At 37.9% G+C, this 15,754-nt stretch overlaps 1 protein-coding gene across 1 annotated transcript in view; it reads left to right on the top strand.

Annotated features, from left to right (window-relative positions):
• Positions 1-15,754, top strand: part of TMEM131 (transmembrane protein 131) — a 185,822-nt gene that overhangs the window by 87,734 nt on the left and 82,334 nt on the right. Inside the window, 3 exon segments of the mRNA XM_017871809.1 lie at positions 7,184-7,300; positions 9,032-9,154; positions 14,012-14,092. Coding sequence (XP_017727298.1) covers positions 7,184-7,300; positions 9,032-9,154; positions 14,012-14,092 — 321 coding nt within the window.

Here is a 15,754-nt window from a genome sequence, read left to right as displayed (position 1 = left end):
TATATATATATGTGTGTGTGTGTGTATCTACACACACACACACTGATATATTTAATATATATTCTATATGTATTTGTTTTTAAGTTACAATATACTTGCAGTAAAATTCACCCTTTTAGTATATAGTTCTGAGTTTTGACAAACCCATAAGGTCGTATAATCAACAACTTGGTCAACTCAAACCACTGAGTGTAGCCTATTCCAGAAGATTGTATTAATAGAACCATGTAGCATATAGCATTTTTAGTCTGGCTTCTTTCTTTTAGCATAATGCGTTTCATATTGGTTGGTGTAGCAGGCTGTATCAGTTATTTGTACCACTTTATTATTATGGAATAGTATTTCATTGGCTGGCAGTGTCACTGTGTGTTTATTCATTCACCAGTTGAAGACTTTTGGGGTGTTTCCAGTTTGGAGTTATTATTTAAACCCACTGTAAATATTTACATACAGATTTTAACAGTTTTTTTTTTTTTTATAACAACTGTACCCGTTTGTATTCCCATGAGAAACATGTGAGAGTTTCGGTTGCCCCACGTTGCTATTAGCACGCTGTATTCTGAGGTTTGTGTGTTCTGTGATGCGAGTCATTCAGCTCGGTGTACAGTATTAGGCCATTTTTATTTTAACCTGCGTTCTCCAGTGAAAATTGATGTTGAGCATCTTTTTATTTGCCATCTATATGTTTTCTTTGGTGAAGTGTCTGTTCAGTTCTTTTGCCTGTTTTTTAAGTTGAGTTGTTTGTGTTTTCACTGAGTTCATGAGAGTTCCTTTTGTGTTCAGGATACAAGTCTTTCTTGTGATACGTGATTTGCAAGTCTTTTCTTCCAGTTTGTGTCATACCTTTTCCTTCTATATCTTTGAAAGAGCAGAAGTTTATAATGTTCATGGTGTCCAGTTTATCAAATTGTTCTTTTATGGGTCATGCTTTGGTAGTTGTAGCTAGGAAATCTTTGCCTAATCCAAAGTCACAAAGATTTTCTCCATTTTTTTCTTTCCTAGAAGTACAGCCGGCCCTCTGCAGCCATGAGCTTCTTATCCATGGATCTAGTCAACTGCAGGTCAAAACTATTTGAGGAAAAAAAAAAAATAGTGCTTCCGTACTGAACAAGACTTTTCTTGTCTATACATGTTCAGACAAATAATACGGTATAAACTATTCACATAGCATTTACATTGTATTAAGTATTACAAGTAATGTAGAGATTATTTCAAGTTTCCCCGGGAGATACGTGCATGGCCAGGAGGATAGGCATAGGTTATATGCAAATGCTGCTTTGTTTGATAGCAGAGAGTTCAGCATCCACAGATGCTGGAATCTGCATGAAGTCCTGGAGCCAATCCCACAGATACTGAGGGACAACCATCATAGTTTTAGATTTTAGATTTAGATCTACAGTCCATTTTTAGCTGCTGTTTGTTTATGGTATAAGATATGGATTGAGGATTGTTTTGATTTGTTTTGCATATGGATATTCGTTTGTGCCTAGGCTATCCGTTGAAAAAGACTGTCCGTTGAAAAGACTATCCTTTTCATTGAAATCCCACTGTATTTTTGTTGAAAGTCAGTTGACCTTGTGTATGTGTGAGTCTGGTTTTGGACTCTTCACTATGTTCTAATACGTTCTAATAGACTCTGAAATACCTGTCATTTCACCAGCCCATACTGTTTTGATAACTGTGGCTTTATATTAATTCTTAGAATTAGACACTATGACTCCTCCAATTTTGATTTTCTGTTTCAGAATTTCCTTGGCTTTTCTTACTTCCTTTCTTTATCATGTAAATTTTAGAATCAGCCTATCAGTTTCTTTAAAAAAAAAAAAATCTGAGATTTTATCATGTTCTTTTGAATTAACTTTAAATGTACAGAAAAGTAATACTTTCCATATATTCCTCACTCTAACATTCTTCTGATGTTAACATCTTATATAATCATAGTACAATTTTCAAACCGGGAAACTAGCATTAATATGATACCATTAACTAAAGAATTTTTATGAATTTCATCAGTTTTTCTATCAATGTACTGCCTTTTCTGTTTTAGGATCCTATTTCACATTGCATTTAGTTGTTACTTTTCCTTAGACTGAAATTTTGGTTCCACTTGCATTGGATATGTAAATCCATGTCAGGAGAACTAACATCTAATATTGAGTCTTCTAACCCATGAACACAGTATTTCCATTTATGTGTCTTCTTCGGTTACTTTCAGTAATGTTTTATAGTTTTCAGCTCACAGAACTTGCACATTATTAGATTTATACCTCAGTATTTCTTTGTGCGTGTGTTATCCTAAATAGTATGTTTTTAAAAATTAGAATTTCATTTGTTCATTGCTGGTATATGGAGATACGATTGATCATTATATGTTGACCTTGATTCCCATGACTTTTAAAACTCTTTTAGGAGCATTTTATAGGGATTTTCGGTACGGAAAGCCATGTTATCTGAATAAAACTGATTTTCTTCTGTACTAATGTGTAATGCCTTTTATTTATTTATTTATTTTTCATGCTTCTTTGCACTTTGTTTTTGTTTTTTTTGAGATCAAGTCTCACTCTGTCAATGGGCTGGAGTACAGTGGCGCAATCTCTGCTCACTGCAACCTCTGCCTCCCGGTTCAAGCGATTCTCCTGCCTCAGCCCCCTGAGTAGCTGGGACTACAGGCGCGTGCCACCACACCCAGCTAATTTTTGTAATTTTAGTAGAGACGGGGTTTCATCATGTTGGCCAGGCTGGTCTCAATCTCTTGACCTTGTGATCCACCCACCTCAGCTTCCCAAAGTGCTGGGATTACAGGCGTGAGCCACCGCTCCTGGCCCTCTTTGCACTTCTGATACAGTGTTAAATAGCTGTCATAAGAGAGGGCATCCTTGCCTTGTTTTAAATTTTGGAGGAAAAGCATTCAGTCATTCACCATTAAATACTATGGTAGCTCCTAGGGCAGGAGTGTCCAATCTTTGCTTACCTGGGGCACACTGGAAGAAGAATTGTCTTGGGCCACACGTAAAATACACTAATGATAGCTGATGAGCTAAAAAAAAAAAAAACCACACAGAAACTTAATGTTTTAAGAAAGTTTGCGAATTTGCGTTGGGCCCATTTCAAGCTATCCTGGGCTTCATGCAGCCCATGGACCACAAAATGGACAAGCTTCTTTAGGGTTTTTGCAGATGTTCTTTATAATACTGAGGGAGTTCTCTTCTATTGACTTAGTTTACTGAGATTTTTAATCATGAATCGATACTAAATTTTGTCAAATTACATGCTGCTATTGAGATGATCTTGTGCTTTTTCTTTAGTCTGTTAAGTAAATTACATTGATTTGATTTTTGAATGTTGAACTAGAATTGCATTTCCAAGATGATAAAAACTACTTGGTTGCCGGTTGTCAGTTGTACCCTTTAGTCATTAAGGAGAATTTACAAAACAAATGAAACCCAATTCAGCTACTTAACCTAGGAATGGAGCCCTGGCTGAAGACTGCTCTCTGCCATTTTAGAAGCAAGAAGAAACTCAAACTCACCTTTTTTGTTGGAGGTGAGCTGAAACTCCAGAAAGGAGTTACCTGCCTTTTATCAGTATGGAAGCAAGACAACTTGCCTTCACTGTTGGAAGCAAGCAAAACTCCATAAAAGAAGTTGTACAGCAAAATAAACTTTAGATGTCAACCAAATTTGGGGATATTAGGGATTCTCTTGAGGGAGGGGATCCCCCAGGCCTCAGCAAATTGTCTCATTGGTTTGAGCAGTAAGGATAGATCAAGTTGGTATCAAGCACTGACAGGAGATTTGTCAAAGATCAGGGGCACCTCCACTCAATCCCTGTGGTTACTAATTGTGAACCCAAAATATCTGAGACAGGGCTCAGTCAATTTAAAAAGTTTATTTTGCCAAGGTTACAGCCATGCCTGTCACACAGCCTCAGGGGGGTCCTGATGATATGTGCCCAAGGCGGTTGGGGCACAGCTTGTTTTTATGCATTTTAGGGAGGCATACTACATAAGTCAACACATGTTAGATTTATATCGGTTTGATCTGAGTGGGCAAGACAGCTTAAGTGAGGGGCTTCCAGGTCATAGGGAGGTTTAAACATATTCTTTTTAATTAATTTGTTTATGTTTGATATGGGGTCTCACTGTGTCACCCAGGCTGGAGTGCAGTGGTGTGATCTTGGCTCACTGCAACCTCTGCCCACTGAGCTCAAGTGATGCTACCTCTTCAGTGTCTCAAGTAGCTAGGACCACAGACGCCTGCCACCATGCCTGGCTAAGTTTTTTGTATTTTTTTTTTTCGGTGGAGGCTGGGTTTCACCATGTTGCCCAGACTGGTCTGGAACTCCTGAGCTCAAGGGATCCACCCTCCTCGGCATCCTAAAGTGCTGGCATTACAGGCTTGAGCAACCACACTCGCCAGGTTTAAGCACATTACAGTTGGTAGTTGGTTAGAAGAGATCAGCAGTAGAAAGGAGTGGCTGAGTCAAGATGAAGGGTTGTGGGGACCAAAGTTTTATTGTGTAGAAGAAGCCTCCAGGTAGCAGGCTTCAGAGGAAATAGATTGTAAATGTTTCTTTTCAGACCTAATGTTTGTGTTAATGTTAATGCTGGAGGTATATAATGAGTCATGTGTAATCCCCTCTTCCACAATGCCAGAACTAGATGTTCTGATTAACTCGGAAGTGTTCTTGGCCCAGAGGAGGAGTTCATTCAGATGGTAGGGGAGGGTCTTAGAATTTCATATTTGGTTTACATTTACCAAGTTTTTCACCAAAACTAAAAGTTGCTAAGAGTTAGGATTGTTCCATGTTGTTGAGACTACTTAAGAAACAGTTTTACATCCAAGGTGTTTTGGAAAAAGGTAATATGGCAAATTTGGTAGGGGCAGGTTTGTTTAGAGGGTTACAGGATTGTTTTAAGCCGAAGGTTTGAGCGAGTTGTGAAAGGTTTGTAAAACATTTAATATTGTAAAAGAAATTCTGTGTGTGTGCATATTGGCTAATACTAAAAAAGTATTCTTATTTTTCATAAATTGAACATTAAAAAAGCACAACATGGAAAAAAAAAAACCAACTACTTGGTCAAGATGTGTTACCCATTTTATATCTTGCCTCGATTCAGTTTCCCATTACTTTGTAGAAAGTTGTGTTTCTATGTTTATGAAGGATATTGGCTTATAGTTTTTAAGTCTTTGTGTGGTCCTGATATCAGGGTAATGCTGAATTGCAAATGTTCTCTCCTGTGTGTTGGAAAGTTTATGTAACGTAGGTATTCTTTCTTTCTTAAATGGTTGGTAGGGAATTCATTTCCACGAGTTAAATCGTTTAAGCTCGGGCTTTTCTTGGTGGGAAGATTTTAAACAACAAATTAAATTTTAACTGTGTACAGGACTATTTCAGTTTGAATGAGCTTTGGCAGATTGTGTCATATCTAGCTGACTGTCAAATAATGTGTCCATTTCTCCTAGCTGTTAAATTTATGGGCATAATAGAGTTGCTTGTAATACTCCTTTATCATTCTTTCTGTGTGTAAAGGGTGTGCAGTGATATCTACATTTTAGTTCCTTATATTTTGACTTCTCCCTTTTATCACAGTCACTCTTTGTAGGGTTTTATCCATTTTACGGAGTTTTGAGCACCAGCTTCAGTTTTATTGATTTTTTTTTTTTTTTTTTGCTACTTTCTGTTTTCTGTTTCATTAATTTTTGCTCTATTTTCTTTCCTTTTGCTTACTCTGGGTTTAATTTATTCTTTTTCTAGTGTCTCAAAACAGAAATGTAGATTATTGATGTGAAACATTTCTGTTCCAAATAAGCATGTAATGCTATAAATTTTCCTCCAAGTATTGCTTTACTTGCAACCTACAGATTTTAATATTGTGCTTTCATTTCTAGTCAATTCAAAATATTTTATAATTTCTCTTGTTGCTACTTACTTCCCCCGTGGCTAATTTTAGAAACATGTTGTTTAATTTCAGACTATTCGAGGGTTTGCCAGATGTCTTTCTGTTGCTAATTTCTGGCTCCGGTGTGAATAGCACCAGTATCTACAGTTTGCAGGCTTTTTGTGCTCCGGTGCATGTTTACACAGTCAGCCTCTAGCCATGTGTAAACATGTTAGCTGCATTTTTAGCTGACACTCCTGTATAATAGCCTCATCTTCTTCCCTTCCCTGCCCAGGGTGAGCCAGTATTCCCATTCCGTCCATCCTTGCAAGTGCTTGCCTTTCCTACAGTTTTGGACTAGTTGATAATCTCACTCTGTGATGGGTTCAAGAAAAGTCGTGAATTATTGTAATTATTCTTTTGTTGCATTATATTACAGTAATGTAGTGCAACAAAAGAATAATTACAAAAATTCACAACTTGTAAATTATTCTTTTGTTGGTGGTAATGTAGGAGACATACTCTGTCTAGACATCTTTCTTCAGACTAAGGTGAAGCCAGAGTCCTACTACCATGTATTTTGAGCTATAATTTAGGTAGCATTTTAGAATTCTAGCCATAGAGGCAGAATGAGACAGGTTGATGGCTTTACATATTAAAATGTATTTTAAGGCTTTGTTGCAGGGTGCAGAACCGCAATTTCAGTCTCTTGAACGTGGGAGTAGCCCTATTGTTTTGTGGTAATAACATTTTACTTAACTAACTATAGTGACCTTCTCAATTTGCAGAAAGTAACAGGAGTGAGTTCCTGTACATACATTCACCCCCTGCCTTCTTTCCTATTTAAGTTGCCGGGACATTTTGTTTCTTGTGTGGATGGAAGGCAAATTTCAGAAGGTTGAGGCCTGGGCTTATTCTTTAGGCTAAAACAAGTCACTGCTTAGTAGTACAGTAGTATATCTATATGAAAAGCTCAGCTTTAATGCAACCTATATCTGATTTTTGATCATGAAACAGCCTGTAATTAGGTACTTCATGCCAGGCTAGGGATTGTTAAATGAACAGAATCTAGGAGACCATCTGTTGTTCAAGGCTGTGGCTCTAATGGACAAAGGATGTGTGACCGTAGACATTCAATATGGAAGACATCTTTTTAATTCTTTTCCATTGCTAACTTAAAGCTTAAACTTTTAAAGGAAAATCTAGTTTATGGAAATGATTCTAAGATACTTATTTCAGGAACTTGAGCTGTATCATTTTTTTTCTTGTTATGAATTTAACTTTATTTATTTTCTGTTTCAGAAAATTCTTCCAGGAGGAAATACATCGTTTGATGTAGTTTTTCTTGCAAGAGTAGTAGGAAATGTAGAAAATACTTTATTTATTAATACATCTAATCATGGGGTATTTACTTACCAGGTAAGAGCCAGAATTAAAACTTATTTTATACAATATGATTATTACCTCTGCCTTATATGCCAGCCTTTTAAGAACTCAGGAACTCAGAGGATAACAGAAAATGTAGGAGTTTAGACTTAGAGCATTGTTATACTTACAGTGACTATCTCTATTCAAATCAGACTGAACAGGTGATTTTAAAGCGACAGCTAAAGTGTTAATAATCTAAGATTGGTTGACAATAGTGAAAAGTATTTTCATACTGACTTACACGTTCTTGTTTAATTTTTACTTTTACACACTTATGAAGCACGCTTGATAATAGTGTCAAGATTAAAACATATGTGCCTACTTTAGTAAGTTTTTTTTATAAACTTATTTTTACATAGAATTTTGGTTTAGGTCATTAAGGAAAGTTAATGTATGTAGGAGTCACATAGTAAATCTTTTTGTATATCAGCTATTATTCTGTTTGTGAATCAAGATTTTTGTATATCAAGACTATTAAGGCTGGGTATGGTAGTTCACACATGTAATCCCAGCACTATGGGAGGCCAAGGTGGGAGGATCACTTGAAGCCAAGAGTTCAAGACCAGCCTGGGCAACAAAGCAAGACCTCATCTCTACAAAAAACATTTTTAAAAATTAACTGGGCACAGTGGTGAGCACTTGTAGCCTCAGCTACTCAGGAGGCTAAAGTGAGAGGATCACTTGAGCTCAAGAGTTCAAGGCCACGGTGAACTATGATTACACCACTGTACTCCACCCTGGGTGACAGATCAAGACCACATCTCTAAAAGAAAAAAAAAAAACAAAGATTCTTAACAATAATTGCTCATATTTGTCCAGCAGTGTACTATACATGCCCTACTGTATGTATGTTTTTTTTTTTTTGGAGTCTCACTCTGTCGCCCAGCCTGGAATGCAGTGGTATGATCTCGACTCACTGCAAGCTCCGCCTCCCGGGTTCACACCATTCTCCTGCCTCAGCCTCCCAAGTACCTGGGACTACACGCACCCACCACCAAGCCCGGCTAACTGTTTTGTGTTTTTAGTAGAGACAGGGTTTCACTATGGTCTTGATCTCCTGACCTCGTGATCTGCCCGCCTCGGCCTCCCAAAGTGCTGGGATTACAGGCTTGAGCCACCGCGCCTGGCCCGGGATTTTTAAAAAAAATCTTTAATTGGTATCCAGTCGAATGTCTCCAGTACTACGATATAAGTTTCATGAGACCCAGCACATTATCTGTTTTTTTACTGTTGAATTGTTCACTATTGTATATGTGCCTAGCACCTCATAGACACTTAATAAATAGCAATATATTAATAATATCATTTGAATTACTGGTTTACCCTGCTTAGTCATCCTAGGGCCATCCCATGTGGGAATGAGCTGGGTCTAGGCTTGGTATTTGAGAAGTTACCTGGGCGGTGGATCCATCTTCTGATGGCTGGGGTCAGGAAATCTTTTGACTCCCTATTTTCTTCTTTTGTCTATTGCATGCCTTCTTGAAGGACTATTATTCGATTTCTAATACATTAAAGAAATCATTCTAAATTCACACACATGGTAAATCAAATATGTAGCCAAATCATGTACAGAAACAACATTTGTGGGGTTTTTTTTTAAATAAAGGGATTGTTAATATTTTTCCATATAAATTAGATTTGCCAGTCTCCCTAGATCAGTTATAACTAAAATATTAATTTTAAAACAACTAAAATTGCATTTTTTTCCCTCCACCGAAACAGGTATTTGGTGTTGGAGTTCCAAATCCATATCGATTGAGGCCATTCCTTGGGGCCAGAGTCCCTGTGAATAGTAGTTTCTCACCTATAATAAACATCCACAACCCTCACAGTGAGCCTTTACAGGTGAGTTTATGATGCTGATTTTGAATCAGCTTCATTTTGGTGGGAATTAATGTCTTAGCATGAAATCTCAGTTTGTTACAGTTTCCAAGACTATTTAAAATGATAGGGTTTTATAGGTATATTGAAGAGGGGTATTACTTTTAGTACAGCTTGCTGTAGTCTGAATTTTGGAATACAGTGGTCTGGATTTTGAATTTTGGAATCATTTTTAAAATAACTGTGGCTTCTCTGGTGTTATAGTTTAGGCAGCTCTGCATTTAAAGAAGAGTTTTTAGCTACACAAGGCTGCTTTTTTTTTTCCTGCATTTCAACACCTTCTGGCCCAATATCCATGTTGTTTAAAACAGTTCAAGTTTATTTCTGGAAATACAGTTTTGGTGATGGCAGCCTAGAAATTAAAATCCAGGGAAAGAGTAATATAGAATTATGATTAAAAGCAAACTTGTTTTTTATTTTAAAAATTCAACTTCTTGTCTTCCCTAATCTTCTAGTAGTAATTGTTTTCAAGTGTGAAATTCCTCCTCACCAGCTCCTTGTCTCTTTCACAGTGGGAGTGGCCAGTGTCATTCCTTCAGAGATTTTCTGAAATGTATACCTTACATCCTAGGGACTTAACTGTGTGACATGTGCAACCTCTCTGGCTTCTAGTGGTGGTGTCTGTGTTAAAAGTAGATGTGAATGCTTTCTAGAATAGTCCAGGGTGCCAGAGTTCTTTCGGACCAACACTGAAGGACTTAAAGCAGCTTGAAAATGACAGGTGGAGGAAAACTACTGTATCTTGTGGTAAGTGTAGGGCTTTGGCAACTAAAATGGTTGTCCCAGACCACCCTGGTATAACTGTTTGTAAACAAAGGAAGAGGAAATGAGAAAGAACCAGGGGACGTGTTCAGAGCCTGCATAGTGAAATGCTTAGAAATGATAAGTGAAAGCAGCAAGAAAGAAATCGCTCCCCAACACTTGGCAACATCTGGATGAAGATAGCTACTGATAAAAGTACTCTGCCCCAGTTTTAATTTTTGTAGCTGGATGTCTGCATCACAGAAAAACCTGCTCTTATGTCCTGCTTTTCAGGTGGAAAGTATTCCCTCTTATCCTCACTATCCTGTCGTTTACGTCCTTTTGATACTTTAGGTAATGGTGTAGTTTCCCTGTTCTGGCCGTTATTACAAAGCTATATAGAAATGTCCGAAATTCTTGCTGCTTTTTTTCCTTTAAAAAAAAAAAAAAAAAGGCTGGGCACGGTGGTTCATGCCTGTAATCCCAGTACTTTGGGAGGCCGAGGCGGGTGGATCACGAGGTCAGGAGATCAAGACCATAGTGAAACCCTGTCTCTACTAAAAACACAAAACAGCCGGGCTTGGTGGTGGGTGCATGTAGTCCCAGGTACTTGGGAGGCTGAGGCAGGAGAATGGTGTGAACCCGGGAGGCGGAGCTTGCAGTGAGTCGAGATCATACCACTGCACTCCAGGCTGGGCGACAGAGTGAGACTCCAAAAAAAAAAAAAAGACGGGGTTCAGGGTCTCACTCTGTCACTCAAGCTGGAGTGCAGTGGCATGATCATGGTTTAGTACAGCCTTGAACTCCTGGCCTCAAGCATTCCTCCTGCCTTAGCTTCCCAAGTACTGAGATGAGAGGCGTGAGCCACTGTGCCTGACCTCTTACTCCGGTAGACCCGGCTGCATGAGTTGCCTGCTCTGCCGTAGAAGGGCTGTTCCAGAGTGTTCCAAGGCTGCTGCCTCATTGTGGTGGCCACACCACAAGGATGGAGCTTGCAGGACTCAACAGATGTTGGTCAGTCTGCAATTGCTGGAGTCGCCTTGCAGTCTGTACCTTTTCTCCTCAGCCTTTGGAGTTATCAAGCTATCGCCCAGCACAATGATCACTTTGAATTCAATTCATGTAGTCTTTTTCCAGTTAAAACATTTTAATTCAAGATTTACACAAGAGAGCAAATGGAACACCAAAGCTGCTCTCTTAAACACAAATATAGATTGTTTACCTAGGAAGACATTCTTAACCTCGTAGTCCGGTGTTTTTCTGTGTCACTAGTCTTGTCAATATTATAATAAGAAAATACTGTAAAATGAGAAAATGCATATGATTTGTTGATTATACAACATAAACACATGAGTATGTTCTCAGGAAAAAAATATTAACAATTCAAACATGAGTGAAACAAAAACATCCCTTTTAACTTCCTGCTTCCCAGTCTAGCTGTCCAGCAGAACTTTCCGTGATGATGGAATAGTTCTTTCCCTGCTCTGTCCAAAAGAGTGGCTGCTAGCTACGTGTGACTGTTGAGCTCTTTAATTCTGCTAGGGTGGCCGAAATGTTATTTCAACTAATTTAAATGTAAATAACCACATGTAGCTGATAGCTATTGCATAGACAGCACAGTTGCAGTCCAGGCCCTTCCTCATGGACACCACTTTTGCCACCTTGTATGTGTCATTCTAGACCTTTCTGTGTGCATGCAAGCATGCGGGCACAGAAACATTTATTGTGAGAATTTGTTTACACATAATATATTCTGTATATAATGCTTGGCTTCCTTTTTTTCCTAAACTATACTAAATTAGAACAAATAGCACTGGACTAAAAATAATGTGTCAGGTTCCTAGTTTTAATGTAATTATTTCTTGGACTTTGTACTTTAGGCTTTTTCTGTCTCTATTTCTTTATTCATTTTCTCTGTTATCAGTAGGTGACCTTTTAATCTTCTGGGGTTTTTTTGTTTGTTTGTTTGTTTGTTTGTTTTCCAGGCACGGCTGGAGTGCAGTGGTGCAGTCTTGGCTCACTGCAGTCTCGACCTCCCAGGCTCAAGCAATCCTCTCACCTCAGTCTCCTGAGTAGTTGAGACTACAGGTGCACGCCACCACACCTGGCTAATGTTTTTTATTTTTTTTGCAGAGACAGAGTCTCACTATGTTGCCCAGGCTGGACTGCAACTCCTGGGCTCAATTTAGCACCACCACCTTGGCCTCCCAAAGTACCAGGATTATAGGCATGAGCCACTGTGCCTGGTCTAATCTTCTGTTTTTAAGCATTGTTATACTTGTTTGCTTGATACCTGGAAAGATTAATGAAATAATATGTGATGTTTTCTGGTTTTCCAGTCGTCCTATCATTTAAGGTGCTATTATTAATACAATAAGCACTATAGATGAGCACTGTAATAAATCAGGAGGCAAGAAATAATACAATCTACAGCTTATCAGTCTTTTGTAAATGCATTACTTTTACAGCAGCAACTCCCCAGCCCCTACCAAAAAACAAACAAACAAAAAAAACCTTTTAAGGGGCCAGGCAGGTTGGCTCATGCCTGTAATCCCAGGACTTTGGGAGGCCAAGGCGGGTGGATCACAAGGTCAGGAGCTCAAGACCAGCCTGGCCAACATGGTGAAACCCCATCTCTACGAAAAATACAAAAATTAGCTGGGCGTGGAGGCGTGTGCTTGTAATCCCAGCTACTCAGGAGGCTGAGGCAGGAGAATCGCTTGAACCCAGGAGGCAGAGCTTGCAGTGAGCCGAGATCACACCACTGCAGTCCAGCCTGGGCGACAGAGACTCCGTCTCAAAAAAACAAAAAATCTTTAAGCTTATACTGAAGAATTGCCATTTTTCTTGCTTTTTTCTTTTTTGTTCACTCCTGGAGGACTTCTTGTGATGAAACAAGTGAACGTTTTCCACCCCTTCTCATAGCTTCACCCCAAATGTAATTGAATTAAATGTATGTTTTCTTTTAAGAGCTAGAGTTAACTTACCTTTAAAGAAAAGTCTCCTGTCTTATGACCCATTTTGTTTGTATATATTTACCCAAAAGCAAGGAAGGCAGATGTCCGCACCAATACTTGTACTCAGTATCCACAGCAGCTTTCTCTATAATGGCCAGACATTGGAAACCACTCAAATGTCCTTTCAGTGTGTGTATTGAAAAACTGCAATGTAGTTATCAAATAGAAGTGAACTATTAATGCATAAACAATGTGGTAGACCCCAAAATAATTACACTGAGCAAAAGAAGCCAGACACAAGAGTATATATGCTATTATTCCATTTACATAAAACTCCAGAAAACATGAGCTAGTCTGAAGTGATAGCAGATCAGTGGTTGCCTAGAAAAATAAGAAGGGACGGAGAAGGATGAATGGATTGCACAAAGCATGAGGAAGCTTTTGGTGATAATGGATATATTTAATATCTTAATTACAGTGATGGTTTTATGCCCAAACACATACGTCAGGATTCATCAGGTTGTATACTTTAAATAGGTGTTATTTATTTTACATCAGTGATAATAAAGCTGTTTTTTAAAAAATCATAAGCTTAAGCATAAGCCACAGAAATATGTTTGCTTCCAGTAGAAACCACATATTTTCATGTTCCACTAGAGTTGTATATATCTCAAAATAATATTTACACTCTTCACCATTTCACAGTTATGGTAGATCCACTGCTGGATCTTGTTATAAATGTATGGATAAAGAAGCACTTTATGTTACTATAAGAAAACAAAATTTATGTTTCCAAAACTTGGTAATTTTATAAATTATTCCCTTTGGGAAAAAAAAAAAGTATCCTGTTACTTCTAAAATCTGGTCTCTGGAACAACTATTATACTTACACTGTTTCTAAGTAAAATTTTCTAAGTTACCTTAATTAAAAATACCACTATTGCTTACACATACAGAGCACTAAATTTAGTGATACGATACATATCCTACATTTGTATCTTTAAATGTTTTTGAATGTTTTGTGATAAACAATTAGGATGTCAGAATTATTTCTCTGTAATAGCAATCACGTGCTTTGAGAATATGACTTTGAACTTAGCCATCGTGTGCTCTTTTGCCCCAGGTTGTAGAAATGTACTCTAGTGGAGGAGACCTTCACCTAGAACTCCCAACGGGTCAACAAGGAGGTACCAGAAAACTGTGGGTGAGTTGTAACCTGGTTTTCTCTTGTGTGTGCTCCCATGAAACCAATTATTCTTAAACTGGAAAATACTTAACTCCTTATAGGCTGAACAAATATGGATGACTTCTCTTTAATCATTGTCTTAATGTTAGTTTATGTCAAGTATATATGAAAATTGGAGGAGAGCGTGAGGAAGGAATATAAGTAGTAATTTTTGGAAAGGGCAGCAAATAAAATTGGTGGGAGTTCTACCCCACTACATGGAAAGTAACTTCAGCTATTCTTTCTCAGAATTATATGGGTAAAGTTTTCTTTGAGTATGATAATTTATGATGTGCTTTACACATAAAAAAAAGTAAAGGATTAAAAAAATGTCGGAAGGATTCGTTATGGTTTTGTTTTGTTTTTGAAGGTAAGTAATTGAACGTTCATATTCACCGTTGGTAAAGGAGGTGGCACTTGCAGAGGGAACCTAGGCAAGCACCTGTGATGACTTAGAAAATTTTTAATTCTTGAAGGTGATCTATGTTCACCCTCAATATTGTTGAATATTTAACAATATTAACCAAATTAAAGATATGTAAGAGAACCTTATTTGTAAAGGTTCTTGCCATGTGAGAGTTTTAAAAATGTTTACATGCTTTAATCCAAGAGGGAGAAGGCAATCGTGGTCAATTCAGTTCCATACGCAGGTCACTCAGATCACTGCTCATCTCTAATTGGAGGAACACAAATTTTACCACCAGGAATAAGGTTTGAGAATCAGAGTTTCTTTATTAACTGCTGTTACACACACACAGCCTCTTGATTCTGTCTTCTGACCAGTCTTGACCAGGGAAGAGATGTGGAGATTACATTTTTAGGGTGTTAATATAAACATTTAGAAACAAATTTATCAGCCACTAATTTGGTTAATTCTCAGAATATAGAAACACACTAGCAAAAAGAAATATGCAATGGACAGTTTATTTATGTCCTTTCACAAAAATGTTTCACCTTGAAATTATGGTGTTTGAGTGAAAAATCATTTATAAAGCAATGCTTCGGAGGATTAAATTCAGACTACTGAATCTGTATATATTATTATTCTAGACAGAATAAGAACTTCCTGTGAAATATAATTGGTATATAATAAATAGAGAATTCAGATTTTTAAATAGTCAAGAATGATAATGAATGATAACAGAATAGCATAATGTTTTTATAGTCCTAGTGGCTGCAAAAAAAGGTACAGTAATTCTTATTCCTACAAACTTAGACTGAGAAAAAAGCCAACGGGCTGTGACCTCACCTCCAGCCTATTTCAGTGTATATGAGAAAACCGCAGAGACCAAAGCAACTCCCTAGAGTTGGGGAGTGGATGGTCCATCCCTCCGATCCTAGGAGGGTTCCAATCTCCTGTTTTCTGCTTTGGGACTAAAAAGAGCATAGGGATAAGTGAAGGCCCACTAAGCTCTAGAATACAGGAATCTCCTAAAATATGCTGAAAGGTTTGTGCAGAGAAGAAATTCCAGTAGTCCCCAGGGAGCCGTGTTGTTCTAAAACCAGGAAAGAGATTACCCCTCAGAATGTTTTTTCCAGTAAGTCTTCCTTTTAGTATATAAATGTTCTCTGATTACAGGACTGAAAATGTGTGCTGTCTTACATGAATGCGGTTGGTAAACTGTGGATTTCCTAGAGAAG

This window comes from Rhinopithecus bieti, unplaced genomic scaffold (assembly GCF_001698545.2).
Source record: "Rhinopithecus bieti isolate Rb0 unplaced genomic scaffold, ASM169854v2 scaffold_6935, whole genome shotgun sequence".
In the NCBI taxonomy this organism is placed as follows: domain Eukaryota; kingdom Metazoa; phylum Chordata; class Mammalia; order Primates; family Cercopithecidae; genus Rhinopithecus; species Rhinopithecus bieti.
This window is presented reverse-complemented; position numbering and strand designations above follow the sequence as displayed.